The sequence below is a fragment of the Ranitomeya variabilis genome, chromosome 2 (genome assembly GCF_051348905.1).
Source record: "Ranitomeya variabilis isolate aRanVar5 chromosome 2, aRanVar5.hap1, whole genome shotgun sequence".
In the NCBI taxonomy this organism is placed as follows: Eukaryota; Metazoa; Chordata; class Amphibia; order Anura; family Dendrobatidae; genus Ranitomeya; species Ranitomeya variabilis.
Genome location: NC_135233.1, coordinates 228,947,491 through 228,966,060, shown reverse-complemented (window position 1 = coordinate 228,966,060; position 18,570 = coordinate 228,947,491). Strand labels below are relative to the sequence as shown.

General features: G+C 44.4%; 1 protein-coding gene across 7 annotated transcripts in view; it reads right to left on the bottom strand.

Annotated features, from left to right (window-relative positions):
* The window catches only part of AK1 (adenylate kinase 1), a 126,770-nt gene that overhangs the window by 16,942 nt on the left and 91,258 nt on the right, over positions 1–18,570 (bottom strand). For 6 of the 7 annotated variants that reach the window (XM_077283884.1, XM_077283886.1, XM_077283885.1 and 3 more), the window contains one exon: positions 16,126–16,165. In XM_077283884.1, coding sequence (XP_077139999.1) covers positions 16,126–16,165 — 40 coding nt within the window. Of the gene's footprint in view, positions 1–11,894; positions 12,101–16,125; positions 16,166–18,570 lie in introns of those variants that run through there. The other variant, XM_077283888.1, reaches the window with a different exon arrangement.

Sequence of the window (18,570 nt, the reverse complement as noted above, 5' to 3'; positions counted from 1 at the left end):
TATAGTATAATACACTCCTCATAGTCCTCCATATAGTATAATACACTCCTCATAGTCCTCCATATAGTATAATACACTCCTCATAGTCCTCCATATATTAAAATACACTGCTCAGTCCTCCATATAGTATAATACACTCCTCATAGTGCTCCATATAGTATAATGCACCGCCATAGTCATCCATGTAGTACAATTCACTTCCCATAATATAATGCTCCCCATAGTTCTTCATATAGTATAATGTATTCCCCCATAGCCGATACAGTATAATGCAGCCCACATATAGTATAATGATGCCACCCCAGAGTATAATGCAGCCACCCCACAGAATGTATTGTAGCCCCAAGAATAATGTAACCCCCAGAACGTAATGCAGCCCCCTCATATAGTATAATGCAGCCCCTGCATATATAATATATGGTAGCCCCCTCATAAAGCATAATGCAGCCCCCCACAGAATATAATGTAGCCCTTCCATAGAATGCAGCCCTTCTCATATAGTATAATGCAGCCCCTGCATAAATAATATATGGTAGCCCCCTCATAGAGCATAATGCAGACCCCATAGAATGTAATGTAGCCCCTCCATAGAATACAATGCAGCCCTCCTCATATAGTATAATGCAGCTCCCCATAGAATATAATGTAGCCCCCTCAGAGTATGATGCAATCACCCCTCATAGAATATAATAATTTTAATACATAGAATACATGTAATCTAGAATATAATACAGCCTACCTCCCCATAGAATATGATGTAGCCCCATAAAAGAGTATGATGCAATCCTCCCTCACAGAATATAATACAGCCCCCCATGGAATATAATGTAGCCCCCAGAGAATGTAATACAGCCCCCTATAGAAAATTATACAGCCCACCATAGAATATAATACAGCCCCCATAGAATGTAATACAGCCCCCCATAGAATGTAATACAGCCCCCCAATAGAATGTAATACAACCCCCCAATAGAATGTAATACAGCCCACCATAGAATGTAATACAGCCCCCCATAGAATATAATACAGCCCCCCATAGAATATAATACTACCCCCCATAGAATATAATACAACCCCCATAGAATGTAATACAGCCCCCCTATAGAATGTAATACAACCCCCCAGAGAATGTAATACAGCCCACCATAGAATATAATACAGCCCCCCATAGAATATACTACAACCCCCCATAGAATATAATACAACCCCCCATAGAATGTAATACAGCCCCCCATAGAATATAATACAACCCCCCATAGAATATAATACAACCCCCCATAGAATGTAATACAGCCCTCCATAGAATGTAATACAGCCCCCCTATGGAATGGAATGTAGCAACCCCCCCCCCCCCACTAGCCCCACAGTCCAGTTATCACTCATTGATATATTAAAAATTAAAAAAATAAAATACAATCCTCACCTGTCCTCCTGCCCTGCGCTGCTCCTGGCTCCGATCTCAGCGGCTGCAGTCTGCCCGCCACACAGCAAGTACGCGATGATATGACGTCATCACGCTCCTGCAGTGTCAGAGGCAGAGCTGGAAATGATGGGAGAGAGAGCGTCAGCAGACGCTCTCTCCTCCATCAATGCATTCAACTGTACTGGCCACATAGACGCCGGTATAGTTGAATGCGGCGGTGCTGGCGGTGGTCGGCGCTGGCGGATCGAGGGGCCCACTACTGGCAGTCCGGCCCTGGGCGGCAGCCACTTTCAGCCTAAGGGCTCGCTCTCACATGCGTTTAAATCAGACTAATGCAAACAGATTAAAAATCATATTGGATTGAGACGAATATTATTCTGTCATTGTCTTCATCTGTGTTTTTTTTTTCAGCTCGGATCACTATTGGAATGCTAAAAAAAAAAAATTTAAAAAAAAAACAAAAAACACCCCACAGCACTAGAACCATGCAGGTGCAGTCTGATTTTTACACACCCATGACTTTGAAAACCCGATATTTCAACAACCGCGTACAGTAAAATCCCAGCGTGAACCGACAAAATATAATAGATATATACATATGGAATAGATATAAAGATGTCAGTGACATATATAATTAGTACAGCGCTTACTGTACATGTATTTTTTTTTACTAAATAACTTATTTTCTGAAAAAAATGGCTTGGGATCTCCCAACATTTTATTAACCAGCAGATGAAAAGCAGACAGCTGGAGGCAAAGGTTTATAGCCAGGGAAGGGGGTAATACCCATGCAGCTTCCCATGCTATTAATATCAGCTCACAGCTTTATACTTAGCCTATCCTGGTTATTAAAATGGGGAACCCCCAAAAAAGGAAAACAAAATAAAAAATAATGATGTAGGGTCCCTCTATAATTAGTAATAACCAGTAAGGTATAGGCAGACAGCTGCAGGTTGATATTAATAGCTTAGGAACGGGCTCCCTCCCAGACTAAAAACATCAGATCTCTCTGCCGCACTAGAAAAGGTGCATCCGTAAGATGTGCCAATTCTGGCACTTAGCCTCCCTGTTCCCACTTGCCCTGGTGTATTGGCAAGTGAGGTGAGAATATTGAGGTTGATGTCACCTTTGTATTGTCAGGTGGGTGATAGCAAGCCTATAGTTTAGAAATGGAGAGACATCTATAAGACACCCCCATTATGAACACCATAGTCAAATTGTTAAAAAAAAAAAAAAAGTTACACCCAGAATAAAGTCCTTTATTTAAAATAATGACACAGACTCCTTTAATGAATCTACATTTACCAAAAACACGTATACTCACGTCAATGCCCAATCCACTGAAGCCATAGTCACCTGTAAAAGAATTTAAATAATAAACAACCATATTCTTCACTTAGCCGACGAGAAGATAATAATCCATTTGTCCCACGATGCGTCTAGCTCTGCTACATACAGATGACAGGCTGCATTGTTGCATGATGTGACTATACAGCCTGCCATCTTGCAGAGAAACGGAGCTGTGCATGCTTGCTCAGCTCAGTGCCACTCGATGAACTGCTTTCACCTCTGTCACCGCAAACGTGAGAAAGTTCTCATGCTCGCGGTGCCATCAGAAACGTTCAGGGAGTTCACAGTCAGTGAACGCATTTCAACTTACATCAGCGCGAGCGCCATGGGTAAAGTTCTAACTGTGCTTGCGCTGACATCAGTGAGTTGAGCTGAGTTCATTGGTTATGAACTCTCAGGACCTTTCTGGCAGCAACGCGAGCATGAGAACTTTCTCCCACTTGCTGTGACATCAGTGAGGTGAAGAGTTCTCCGCGAGGCACTGAGCTAAGCAAGCACGCGCAGCTCAGTGAGTCTGCTGGATGGCAGGCTGTATAGTCACATCATGCACCAATGCAGGTTGTCAACTAGGCGTAGCAGAGCTAGACACATCACGGTACAAATGGATTGTTATCTTCTCGGTGGACAGCTGAGGAATTTGGTTGTTTATTATTTTAATAATGTTACAAAATACATTGGCTCCAGTGGATTAGGCGTTGATGTGAGTACCGTATACGCGTTTTTGCTAAATGTAGATTCATTAAAGGAGTCTGTCATTATTTGAATTAAAGGACTTTATTATGGGTGTATGCTTTTTTTATACACTATGACTATCGGTTTAATAACGGGGGGTCTTATAGACGCGTTTCCATTACTAAACTCTGGGCTTGATGGCACCTGACAGTGCACAGGTGACATCAATCCCCCCTCCCAACTATCACCCCACTTGCCACCGCACCAGGGCAAGTAGGAAGAGCAATGCTAAGTGCCAGAATTGGCACATCTTATGGATGCAACTTTTCTGGGCGGCTAAGAGCTGATGTTTTTAGTCTGGAAGGGGGCCAATATTCATGGCCCCTATCAACCAGCAGTTGTCTGTCTAGCCTTTGTTTGTTATTAATTATAGGGGGACCCTATGCCATTTTTTTTGGAGGGGGGGTCTACATTTTAATAGCCAGGAAAGGCTAAGTATACAGCTGCGAGCTGATATTAATATCCTGTGAAGCTTCATGGGCATTACCCCCTTCCCAGGCTATAAACATCTGCCCCCAGCTGTCTGCTTTCCCTCTGCTGGTTAAAAAAAAAAAATGTTGGGGGGGCGTGGCCTGACTGTGAAGGAGAACGGTCGCACATGGTGGGAGCTCCTGCCTGGCTCGGGATTTCTCCTTAAGTTACTGGTCCCACGGTGAAAGTTTGAGCTGCGGTAACAGTCGGAGGCGCTTTGCTCGATCTTGTGGGCATCCTTGGGCGAAAAGCATACCTCGCCCCGGCGCGGGACCGACAGACTCCGGAGGAGAGGAGGTGAAGTGAGGGAGGCGCCGCCATCTTGGGTGACCCAAGGTGGCCTGTGAGCGCCAAAGTTCCCAGCAACTCCGGGAAGGTATGAGCAGCCCCTTATCGGGCCTCCCTCCCCTGCTTCAGCCCATCGCTTACACGGCCGCTGCTTACCTGCAACAGTGTCCCCTGTGGCTTGGCGTCTTGTGCGGCACGCTGGGTCGTGGTGGCTGGGTCCCGGTTGCCGCTCCCTGCCTGCGGCGCTTGGCGGAGGAGAGGGACTTGTCTGACGGCCGGACCGCTGAGTGGAATCATCGTCGCTGGTGGCACCTTGTGTTCCCTCCGGCCGCATTAACGGAATAACGCGCACCTGGGAGTGGAGTGAAGGTACCGGGGATTTCCCGCCAAGCCCAGCGCCATCTTGGACTCTCCATAGGATACAGGAGGGAAGGAACGCTGCAGGCTGTGCGCGGGTCAGGATTGCTCCCCCTTCACGGCTTGCCTATGTCTCATTCCCTGCTGCCCCATACCCTCAAATCTAGTATAAACTTCACAAAATAGCAATCTAGCTGTGGGTTACATTGAGGAGATAGCCTGGCATTGTGCCCTGGATCTGGCTGCATTGACAGTCGGGCTATGTTTCTGTGTCACAAATAGGAGCCCTTACTGGCTTTCTTAATACTACATGTACCATTTCTTAATACAATTCTCAGATTTTCCAGTGGTTATCAGCCTGCCGGATTTAACATAAAGATGCTGGAACACTCATTAAAGGTCTCTGCTGACACCTAGTGGCGAAACCCGGAATACCGCCAGATTTTCATTGCTTCCATTATCTTTGGGTACTGGGATCCAGCTTACAGGGTCTTGCCCACGGCCCCACTGAATATTGGGAACTTTGCCCAGGGTGGGCTTGCTAATGGGGGGCTAGGCTTTGTGGAGTGACTGCCCCACCCCCCTTATCCCATCAACATTCTAGACACATAGTGCTTACTACAGACATCTATGGGAAAAACCAGAAAGATCCCTGAACAGAAAGTAAAACTGGTTGGGGAGACTACCTCTGAGGATATGAGACGCTTCTTGAATTCGACTCCCCAGACTAGAAATACAAGGTCTGCAATGGCATCTACTACTAACCGCGACAATTCCCCGTCCGGGGAGTCATTGGGTGCACTTAGTTCGTCGGCTGATGGCTTCGAAGATGACATTACAGATTCGGAGGAAATGAACATCGCAGAATTAAGCAAGTACATCAGAGCTCTACCTACAAAAACAGATCTCGAGGGATTTGCTTGTAGGCTCGAAAAATCATACAGTATAAGCAGGAAATCCACAACTTGCAGAAAGAATTTACTACACGAATAGAGGATGTGGAAAAAACTCAAGAGAACATCTTCCGAGAACTGCAAGCTCATAGAGACATCTTAATAGATCATACTCTTAAACTAGAAGATATATCATCTGGCATGGAGGATCTCGAAAATCGCAACAGACGAAATAACATCCGTATACGAGGCCTACCAGAATCTGTTGGTTTCTCTGATTTAGACCGCACAGTACAAAATATCTTCTTAGACTTGCTGGACGATAAGGAGGGCAACTCTATGGAGTTTGACAGGATCCACCGTGCTCTGGGTCCCAAACCCACTTCTGACACACGACCACGCGATGTCATATGCAGAATTCACTATTATAGAGTTAAAGAGGCCATAATGCTGGCTGCCAGGAAAAAAGAAGTTGTCCGATTTGAGGATCATCAAATTCTAATTCTTTCAGACCTATCAAGACGCACTTTACTACTGCGCAGAAACCATTACTGGCCGAACTTAAAAAGAAAGACATCCCATACAGATGGGGGTTTCCGTTCCAATGAACGGCTTTTAAGGGAGGCAAGACTGCTTCTTTTCGAAGGTTATGTGATTTGTCCACTTTCCTGGGCACCTTTGAACTTCCAATGGTAAATCTTCCTGAGTGGCCCGTGAGCCCGATGCTTCCAGAAGCTCCACCAAAATTTCTCAAGGTTCAACAAACGAGACAACAAGCGTGTCTCGTCTGATCCGCCTTGAGAACTTCTTATTCCAGCTTGAATGTCCTGAGGGGGGGGGGCTGTTATGCTAGACATGGTAGTCTGGCAATCATTGCTTAGTTTTATTATGTAAGCACTTCATTTCTATGTTCTCAGTGTTTTAGGTGCAGATGTTGCGGATCAGGAGAAGTCATAGGCTCGTAGCAGGAGTCTCCTTCCAAACCCTCCCCACCCCCTTCTCCCAGCTCTTTCTCTCTTCCCCCCCCTCCCTTCACCCTTTCCCCTCCACCCCCCCTTCCTCCACCCCCCCTTCACCCCCCAAATTCTCCCCCCCCCCGTTCCCTCTACCCCCCTACCCCCCCCCCCTTTTTTTTTCTTTTCTCTCTTTTTTTTTTTTTCTTTTTTTCTCTCCCTTCCCTCCCCCTTTCATCTATATGGGAGATTTGCCTGCATAAATAGGCTTATACCAACATTTTTCATAGCATATAAACAGCCGCGACTTTACATCTTGGTTCCTGCACTGATAATTAAATTACCTTGTTTCCTTATATAACATTTATAACTAGTTGTATTGACATGTGTCCAATTGTTATTTTTCATGTTTTCTTGGGCTGGGGGGGGGGGGTGTTTATGGCTCCTCTTTGGGCTTTCTTCCCTTTGGCTGGGTTCTCAGGTAGTATACTACCAGAACACGTTGTAGCGTTGCAAGAATTACAGAGCCTCGGCTCCAGTGTAAATATGGATTTGTTTTGTTTTTTCTTTGTTTCTCTCCTTTTCTTCTCTGCGCTCTTTCCCTTTCTTCTCCTTCCTAAATGCCTCTTCTCTATGCGAGTACTTCTCTCGGGTGGATCATCGAAAATTTGTTGCATTGCAACGTATTCAGACCATGGGTAAAATAAAGTTTTGCTCCTTTAATGTAAAGGGGCTTAATATTCCTGAAAAAAGAAGGCAGGTCCTGTGTCCTGTACACAAGTCATAGACAGCAGGTTTCGGTTTTAATGCTCCAGGAGACCCATTTTAAAACTGGGGTTGTCCCTCCATGTATTTCAAAATATTATCCCAAATGGTACCACAGTTCCAATCCGCATGCCAAAGCTAGGGGGGTTTCGATAGCTTTTCATAAAAATTTCATGCCTGAAGTGCTGAGTTCCTTAATAGACCCAGATGGTAGATATGTGTTTTTAAAAATTTCCTGTGATGCTCGTCAATTGGTCTTAGCTAATGTTTATTTTCCGAACCAAGGTCAGCAGAGTTTCGGTGCTGAGTGTGGGAGGCGCCTCGGGGAGTTTGCTGGCCCCTCTCCTGTGATACTGGGGGGCGATTTCAACATTCCCATGAACCCAGTGGTAGACGTCTCCTCGGGTAAGACTTCTTACTCACTTTCTTCTATTGCTAGGATTAGGAAACAAATGCGCGACATGAGACTAGTAGACGTATGGAGGGTACTTCATCCTGGCACAAGGGATTACAGCTTTTTTTCACAAGTACACAATACTTACAGCAGAATAGATTATTTTTTTATCTCGCATAACCTGCTGGATCTTCCAGTGGAAGCAGAGGTGGGTTCGATTCTGTGGTCGGACCATGCTCCGATATATCTCTCAATTCTGCTTCATTCTAACATAAAACCGGGATTCTCGTGGCGTCTGAATGAGAGCTTACTCCAGGACACACTATGCAAAGCTGATGTGGTAACAACGATCTCCAACTTTGTAACAGACCATGGGGGAGATACCACATCTCCTCCTATGAAATGGGAGGCTCTAAAAAGTGATACGGGGAGTTCTCATCTCACATGGTGCGCGTCTGAAGAGGGAGAGGGTTGCGGAAATAATCAAACTATCAGACCAAATTCATAAATTAGAAACGCAACATAAAAGAGATCTTAATGTTGTAACGTTCGCACACCTGTCTACAACCAGGCAAAAGTTGCTCGCCTTACTGGATCAAAAATCACGATACCTCAGGGAAAGGCTCCGAAATCGCTTTTATCAATTTGGAAACAAAAGCGGCAAGATTCTGGCTAGATATATTAACCCACGCGGTCCAAATACATTTATTCCTTTTATTAAAAACGGGAGGGGGGAAAAGGTGCACAATACCAGGGACATCATTTCGAGCTTCAGTGATTATTATAAAGACTTATACAACATAGATGGCCACTATAAAGATATGTCCACATCCTCACTCCATAACAAAATTAATACATATCTACATCAAAATAATATACCCCTCCTATCGGAAGATAAGGTCCTGGATTTAGAGAGGGAGTTTACATTGGAGGAGGTATTGGAAACTATTAAAGATCTGAAGCAGGGGAAAAGCCCAGGTCCAGATGGGTACTCAGCTGGTTTTTATAAATCATTCTCTTCACCATTGAGCCCGATTTTTCTCGAAATGTGCAATTCGGTTTCCTCCCGTGGTTCCTTTCCCCCTCAGGCTTTGGCTGCACATATCACGGTCTTACCAAAACCAGATAAGGATCCTTCGTCGTGCAACAACTATCGTCCAATATCCCTAATAAATTTAGAAGTAAAAATATATGCAAAAATGATTGCTAATAGACTGAGCCCTCTCCTTCCAAACGTGATAAATCAAGATCAGGTGGGTTTTGTCCCGGGCAGGGAGGCGCGGGATAACACTATACGGACCATCTCTTTAAAAGACGGAGCGGGGCGGGAGGGGGGAGATCCTATGTGCATTCTGTCGATCGATGCCGAAAAGGCCTTCGACAGGGTGCACTGGGAGTTTTTATTCCAGGCCTTGAGGGGGATTGGTTTGGGGGAAAATATGATGCGTAGAATTAAGGCCTTGTATACCTCCCCTAGCGCCCAGATAAAAGTAAATGGCGCTCTTTCGGATGCGTTTGTAATCAGGAATGGTACGAGGCAGGGGTGCCCGCTTTCCCCTCTCTTGTACATCCTGTCGATGGAATATCTGGCCACCGCCATACGCAATAACCCCTCTATTAGAGGAGTTAAACTAAGTTCAGAGGAGCACAAGTTGGCGCTTTTTGCTGATGATATCCTTTTATATATTACTTCCCCCATAACTAGTATACCCAATATTATATCAGAATTAACGAAATTTGGACATCTAAGCAATTTCAAAATTAACTCCCACAAATCTATGGTCTTAAATATATCATTACCACTATCTGAGGTGGGCAGGTTGCGCGCTTCCTTCCCGTTTGGGTGGCGCTTCGATTCACTTCCGTATCTAGGGGTCAAGATAACAGCCAAAATCTCCAGATTGTATGACGCAAACTTCAAAACGGCGTTACAAAAAGCGGAGTTGGACCTGGAGAGGTGGCATAAACTTCAACTGTCCTGGTTTGGTAGAGTCAACGTAATCAAAATGGACTTATTGCCACGTCTTTTATATTATTTCCAGACAATCCCGTTATACCTCCCTGCTTCCTTTTTCTCGCGACTTAAGAAAGCGGTCATTCGACTGGTCTGGTCCCACACCAGATCACGAATATCATATTTTGTAGTAAGCAGATCCAAGAAAATGGGGGGAATTGGCCTACCGGATTTCCTAGTTTATAGCCGTGCCTCAATCGGTACCTGCATTTTAGACTTATATCACAGCAGAAATAATAAGAAGTGGGTTGGCCTGGAGGGTGATCTTGTTGGCGGGTATCCTCAGACGATACTATGGAACAGGGGAGGAGGGGGGGAGGTCTGGCCTTCCCTTCATGACTAGGAACATGCTCCTGCTTATCTGGCAGAGTGGCAGGAACATAATAACCTCTACAGCCCCGGGACCACTAACCCCAATTTATGATAATCCTCACTTCCCTGCAGGACTTCGTAGGGAAACCTTCCTGAGTAAGAGCAGGGCTTCAAAACCCATTATATTTGACTTCATAAACCAGATGGGTATTAAGCCCCTACACGAAATATACCAGGGGGGGGAACCTCCTGAGGGCTCTTGGTTCTTCTATGAGCAGTTAAAAAGCTTTATAAGCACGACATTCAAACTCAACAAGTCTATGGGGGCGTTGACCCCTTTTGAGAAAATTTGTCTTGCTAGGGAGCCCCCAGCCCGCAAGGTCTCCTTGTTATATAACCTCTTTCAAGGAAGTCAAACCCCAACATATGATTTTCCAACGTTTTTTTCGAGATGGGAGAGTGACTTGGGGAGATCTTTGTCTGAAGAGGAGAGGGACAAGATTTTATTGTTCACTTTTAGGACCTCGTTGTCTGCTGTATCACAGGAGAGGAGCTACAAGATTCTGTCGAGGTGGTATAGATGCCCCTGCCAGGTTCATGCTATGTTCCCGGTGATCCCGGATATTTGTTGGAGATGTGCATCAGAAAAGGGGACATGTGTTCATATCTGGTGGGAATGCCCGCCCATAAAGAAACTTTGGATGTTAGTCTTTGAACTTCTTAATAAATTATCCATCCGCAAAATACAGCCCACGGTGGAACTAGCCCTTTTATCTCTGTGTGACCTATCGATCTCTGGGTTTAAGAGGAGTCTTCTCAGACATTTCCTCACGGCTGTCAGGAACTTGATTCCCCAATACTGGAAGCAGGATCGCTACCCCTCATGCTCCGATTTTGTTGTGGAACTAAATAACATATATAGAATGGAACAATTGATAAGCCAATCCACTGGAGACTCTGAGAAATTTTATAACATTTGGGCCCCATGGATTGTATTCAGGGAGACCCCAGAGCTGGACGTGTGGCTGTCTAGATTCTAACTTACATCTGAAACCGCTCTGGATGCGTTCACAAAATGGATGCTGCCCCTCTGCCCTAACCCGCCGTCATGGCTTCAAACCAATGTCAGCGATATAATGATTTTTTTCCACTGCTACACGGGGACTGGGATCCGCCCGGGGGGGGGGGGGGTGTCGCATTCCCCGTACCTATCGTATCCTTCCATCTCTACCCGCATTCCCTTCTATTTTATCCCTTTTTTCCTTTTTCTAACTTTCTCTCTTTCTGTCTACCTTTCCTACTTAATGACATTCTCTTCTAAAATAAACGACTAAATATAGTTAGTAATGCATGATTTCCTTCGTTGTTGTTTACATCTTTCAACAATGAAAATTATTATTGCTAAATTGAAAGTGACATCATTGGCATTGGCCAATTACACCCGGAAGTCGTTGGGACTTTGTCTATTTGTCTGAATAATAGGCTGTATTTTATTGTTTTTGAAAAAACTATGTTTCAGTGTTGTTCCATTTCTGTATTGCTCATTTGCTTTAATAAACTTGATTTATAAAAAAAAAAAATGTTGGGATATCCCACGCCTTTTGTTTTCTGAAAGGAATTAATTTACTAAAAAAACACGTACAGTAAATTACACACACAAAGCACTGATTATATCACTCACATCTCTGGAATATTTTCTTGGAAAACTATGTGTAAATTACATAGAGAATTGCTCAATGTAAAAGCTCATGTTAAAATCGCATTGCAGTTGGATCACATTCACTTGTAAATTGGATGCTAGGTGTTAAAAATCGGATTGTACTCATGAAAAACGCATGACACTTGTCTGACTTTTTAGGAACAAAATCAGACCAATTTTATAAACGCTAGTGTGTCTCTGGCCTAAATATTAGAAACAATCTGACAACTATTTTAGGTTTACCTGCTCCTGTGGCCTCTGGATATGTTTTGGCTCTACGATGGCACGTGCAGCATGCTCCCATTTTGGCTGTGACCTCTGATGCCTTCTTACACCTGTACACTAATGACTTGGTGCTGACATCGCAGATTCTCAAAAGTTTTTAGAGTTAGAAATGTAGGAGAGAGTGTGTTTAGTTGTGTGCTGTTCTGGCAACCACTGCTCTCCTCCCCGAGGCCGGGACCTGTGGTTAGTGGCGGCGTGCCTGTTACTAAGGAGACAGCTGGTGGACAGTTACCCACATCAATAGTAAACAACAGTAAAAGACTCTGCTACTACTCTCCTCATCATTGCACACAAGAGCCATCCAGTGCCATTATGTGAACCTAGATTTAGAAGAGAGGAAGAATTTTCCTATCTCACCTAGTAATTTTAGCGTCTTTGAATCGGAGACCACTTTCTGGAATATATGTCCAATAAAACAGATCTCACAGGAGATATCTCCCAACATATCTGAGGGCCATAATGGCAGTAATGTCCATATCTAAACGGTCCTGGAAAATGACTATATTTACAGATTCATAGATTTGGGAAAGCTTTGAGACAATCAATCAATACGAGAGCTATAATAACAGCCATATTGTCACAACTGATGTACAGGGGGGAAAAAGCAGTTTCAGCAAACTACCGATGCTGCTCATCTTGGAGGAATCAAGACATCGGATTAGAAAAATCTAACCTTAGACCCAGGGCCTGTAACTGGCAAGCCCAAGCAAGGGATGGAGCTCACTATGCCCAGGTTTCCACTTGTGAAGTATCTTTCTGTGTATGACAGATGCATAATTATATACAGTACAGACCAAAAGTTTGGACACACCTTCTCATTTAAAGATTTTTCAGTATTTTCATGACTATGAAAATTGTACATTCACACTGAAGGCATCAAAACTATGAATTAACACATGTGGAATTATATACTTAACAAAAAAGTGTGAAACAACTGAAATTATGTCTTATATTCTAGGTTCTTCAAAGTAGCCACCTTTTGCTTTGATGACTGCTTTGCACACTCTTGGCATTCTCTTGATGAGCTTCAAGAGGTAGTCACCGGAAATGGTTTTCACTTCACAGGTGTGCCCTGTCAGGTTTAATAAGAGGGATTTCTTGCCTTAAAAATGGGGTTGGGACCATCAGTTGTGTTGTGCAGAAGTCTGGTGGATACACAGCTGATAGTCCTACTGAATAGACTGTTAGAATTTGTATTATGGCAAGAAAAAAGCAGCTAAGAAAAATGCCATCATTACTTTAAGAAATTAAGGTTAGTCAGTCCGAAAAATTGGGCAAACTTTGAAAGTGTCCCCAAGTGCAGTGGCAAAAACCATCAAGCGCTACAAATAAACTGGCTCACATGAGGTCCGCCCGAGGAAAGGAAGACCAAGAGTCACCTCTGCTTCTGAGGATAAGTTTATCCGAGTCACCAGCCTCAGAAATCGCAGGTTAACAGCAGCTCATATTAGAGACCAGGTCAATGCCACACAGAGTTCTAGCAGCAGACACATCCCTACAACAACTGTTAAGAGGAGACTTTGTGCAGCAGGCCTTCATGGTAAAATAGCTGCTAGGAAACCACTGCTAAGGACAGGCAACAAGCAGAAAATACTTGTTTGGGCTAAAGAACACAAGGAATGGACTTTAGACCAGTGGAAATCTGTGCTTTGGTCTGATGAGTCCTAATTTGAGTTCCAACCACCGTGTCTTTGTGCGGCGTAGAAAAGGTGAATGGATGGACTCTACATGCCTGGTTCCCACCGTGAAGCATGGAGAAGCAGGTGTGATGGTGTGGGGATGCTTTGCTGGTGACACTGTTGGGGATTTATTCAAAATTGAAGACATACTGAATCAGCATGGCTACCACAGAATCTTGCAGCGGCATGTTCTTCCATCCGGCTTGCGTTTAGTTGGACCATCATTTATTTTTCAACAGGACAATGACCCCAAACACACCTCCAGGCTGTGTAAGGGCTACTTGACCAAGAAGGAGAGTGATGGGGTGCTACGCCAGATGACCTGGCCTCCACATTCACCAGACCTGAACCCAATCGAGATGGTTTGGCGTGAGCTGGAAGGCAGAATGGCCAACAAGTGCTAAGCATCTTTGGGAACTCCTTCAAGATTGTTGGAAGACCATTCCCGGTGACTACCTCTTGAAGCTCATCAAGAGAATGCCAAGAGTGCGCAAAGCAGTCATCAAAGCAAAAGGTGGCTACTTTGAAGAACCTAGAATATAAGACATATTTTCAGTTGTTTCACACTTTTTTGTTAAGTATATAATTCCACATGTGTTAATTCATAGTTTTGATGCCTTCAGTGTGAATGTACAATTTTCATAGTCATGAAAATACAGAAAAATCTTTAAATGAGAATGTGTGTCCCAACTTTTGGTCTGTACTGTATATTTCCCAGAACATAAACAAAATTAAAAAGTACACAAAATAAAATATATTTGTTATCACCACATGTGTATCTGTATGGACAAATAAAATATCATAATATTTACTCCATAAGGTGGAAAAAAAGGAAAATAAAATAAATTCTGAAATAACAGAATAATATTATAGTCAATTAACCTCCCCATGGGAAAAAAAAAAAGAATAAAAAGATCAGAAAGTTTTATGGACCCCAAAATGGTAATGATGACAACTACGACTTGCTCAACTGAAAAAATAGGCCCTGATACAACTGTAGCCATCAAAAAAATAAAGTAATAAAATTCTAACTTTTGGATTCGGAGACTGAAAAATTAAAAAGAAAGAGGCCACTTAGGACTATTGCCCACGGGCCGGCATAAACCTGGAGCAGCTCCTGGTTGGACATTAATAAACACTAGTAGCCAATTGACTCATGCTTAATGTAATGGATAAGTACAGCCCACGGATCACAGATGTGCAGATACAACCTCTAGAATCAGGGAGGATTTTTGCAGTAGCACATAAGCAATGTTGTAAGCTTGGTATTTGGAATAACACATGTTGCTGAAACATGTACTTACACAGCTATAAATAAGGCAGAGGTGGGGAGGGGAGGCTGCTGTTAACATTTGCCTGACTACAAAGTATCACATATTTGGCTGAAAGATCTGTGTAGTGGGAATACCAGATGCTCCATGTCTATTCCACTTAAAGGGGACCTTTCACCTGTCCTGGCATATCTGCTTTAATAATAAATATTTATATTCCCAATGAAATAACAGTTCTGGAGCATCATTTCTAATGATTCCGCATTGTGCCGATCCTCTTATTACTCCAAGAAATTAAAGGGCAAATGTACTTTCAAGTAACTTTTCTGACAAAAGTTGCATGTGCGCAATAACACCATTTCTGGCCATTATATAGCTAATATTCTGCATTTTTCCCAGTTTTTCCTTCTGCAGGCTCCTTCTCTGAATGTGCAATTGACTCTGCCAGGAGTAGACTAGCTGCTTTGATCTCTCCCATATGCAGCTCAGCACACACAAAGGGATTCCTGCACTTTATTCCTGCACTTTATTGATAGTGAGAACACAGACAGGAGCAGCTCTGAGCTGTGCACATGTGAATCCAGCTCAGGGGTGAAGTAAAACACTTGTTAGGAAGCTCAGCACGATCTTTCTGTGTCTCACTCTGCATTTATCTCCTCCACCACCCTCTCGTAACTATAGAGTATAATAAGGGATGTAACCTGACCTCTCACTGTTCTGGCAGTCTCTCTTAGACAAGAGCGAGTTAAACTGGACTTTTTTATTTTTCAAATTTAATGTCAAATTCAGAAAGCAAGTGAGGTGAAAAGAGTGACTCATACGTGCGGAAAGAAACAGAGTGCTCTGCTTGGACAAACTAACTTTTTATATTGAGGGAGATGTGAGTCTTCCAGGTGCCCCGACCCTGCTTATTTCCATGAAAACAAAGGACTGGATACATAAAAATCTGGTCCACTCTAATCGTGTATATTAACATATCTCATCTTTATTTATGCAGAATGTCACTTACTATCTGCAGCCATCAGCCTTGTTATTGATATTTTTCGCATAGAAAAAAACAAACAAAAAAACATTGGCCAAATTAATGTAATTTTAGCTTAATTTACTGCGTTACTCATCTTACCATTTATACTGGCTGGAGAACATACTGTGGCATGGCTGTCAATATGTGGAAGCCAAAGGAACATTATGGCACAGACAGTCAAAATAATGGAGCAGAGGAGAGAGTAATGATCTTACCTGCCATTTCTGTAGGATTGGGGCTCAAGGTAACCTCTATCTGGAAGGGGAAAAAAATTATAAAAACACAAAACTTTATATTATTAAATATTTTATAGTCTTAACTTTTCTAAAAACAAGCAAAAATCAGGTAGAACCTGGAACAGCCTATATTGAACCTCGGTATACCTCTTGGGACCCTTGGTATAACTTTAGTATCAGGCCCAAGAAACTCCAAGCTTGGCTTCATACGCCATTCAGGGTATGTGCACACGCTGCGGATTTCACTGCGGAACCGCAGCGTTTCCACAGCTGCGGGTCCGCAGCGGTTTCCCATAAGTTTACAGTACAATGTAAACCTATAGGAAACGAAATCCGCAGTGCACATGCTGCGGAAAAAAACGCGCGGAAACGCAGCGGTTTATATTCCGCAGCATGTCAATTCTTTGTGCGGATTCCGCTGCGGGTTTACACCTGCTCCAATAGAAAACTGCAGGTGTAAACCCGCAGAGGAATCCGCAATAGAAACCACGATAAATCAGCAGGAAAAACCGCAGCAGTTTTGCACTGCGTATTTATCAATTCCGCTACGGAAAATTCCGCAATGGAATCCGCAGCGTGTGCACATGGCCTCAGGGTCACCACTCTTTTGGGCTCTGTGGCTGCTATTCCTACTAGTCAGCTTAGAAAGTCCAACATTTGTTAGATCCAAATAAATGTATAAAAAGAAAATTCAAATGTCCAAAAAGTAAATATGTTAAATACAATTCTTATTCCTACCGATCTGCATTATGTCACTTTGAGAGCTGACTGAGAGTCTTGTAAAATCTACATAATCTTTGTACTGTCCTGGGAAATAATGTATTTCCTCCCCAGAGTTTGTGGCTGTGAGCAGCATGTCTCTAGAGGTCATATCTTCATCGCCCCCTGATATTTTTGTTTCTTACGTTAACCCTTGTAGCATCACATACTGTATATACATGACAGTGATAAATGGCTAAATAAGCTATGTGAGGGAGGGGCTCACGTGGAATGTAGGAAGCTATGTGAGGAAGCTCACGCGGAATGTAGGAAGCTATGTGAGGGAGGGGCTCACGCGGAATGTAGGAAGCTATGTGAGGGAGGGGCTCACGCGGAATGTAGGAAGCTATGTGAGGGAGGGGCTCACGCGGAATGTAGGAAGCTATGTGAGGGAGGGGCTCACGCGGAATGTAGGAAGCTATGTGAGGGAGGGGCTCAAGCGGAATGTAGGAAGCTATGTGAGGGAGGGGCTCAAGCGGAATGTAGGAAGCTATGTGAGGGAGGGGCTCACGCGGAATGTAGGAAGCTATGTGAGGGAGGGGCTCACGCGGAATGTAGGAAGCTATGTGAGGGAGGGGCTCACGGGGAATGTAGGAAGCTATGTGAGGGAGGGGCTCACGCGGAATGTAGGAAGCTATGTGATGGAGGGGCTCACACGGAATGTAGGAAGATATGTGAGGGGGGCTCACGCGGAATGTAGGAAGCTATGTGAGGGGGGGCTCACGCGGAATGTAGGAAGCTATGCGAGGGGGGCTCACGCGGAATGTAGGAAGCTATGTGAGGGGGCTCATGCGGAATGTAGGAAGCTATGTGAGGGAGGGCTCACACGGAATGTAGAAAGCTATGTGAGGGGGGCTTGCAGCGCCCCAGAGTCCTGGTCGTTGCAGTACTGATGCTCCGCCGCTAAGGGGGGCTATGGTACGTCTGATGGCACTGAAGGAGTTCTTCTGACCAGGTATCACAGTCACCAATACACTTCACAGTCTGGCCTCCAGGGGGAGCTAAGGGTTCTATGTATTAGGCCACTCCTCACAATCTGGTAAAACTGGGGGTTAGGCAGAAAGTTAGTCAGAAGCTGACTGGGAATCGAACAGGCAACACCCTGTGGCAGAGGGTGTTGCGGGGAGAGACTCAGGGGGGTCCCTGTCAGGGGTGGGATCCTGACAGAGGCCTAGCGAACAGAGAGAACGTTACGGGACCGCGCCTGCACGAGATAGCGGCGGTACCCCAAGAAAGGACAAGAAGAGAGGTTCATTGTGCTGAGTGAGAAACGAGATCAACGCAACAAGGAGAAACACCAGTAGGAGTCGTGCTGTAAGACGAGTCAACATTCTACTGAGGCGCGTAGCCGGTGGCCGGAACGCCGAGGAAGTATTAGGCTCCAAGCAATACTTCAAACCTACGGCAGGACAGTCAGCTATAGGCGGGCTGTCTCACACAAATCACCTACGAAGACACAGGGGGCAACAATAGGAGAGGGGCGACGCTAGGGTCCCGGAAGAACTCCGAGCCTACCCGTCATACGGGTGCGTCCTAGCCATATCATCTGGGGGACGAAGAAGAACATCATAATCGAGTTGTGAGGGAACTTCAGAAACAGACACAACAGTTGTGGGGACTATCCCGTAAGCACAGCAGGGGAGGACCACAACACACAAGCGCTAG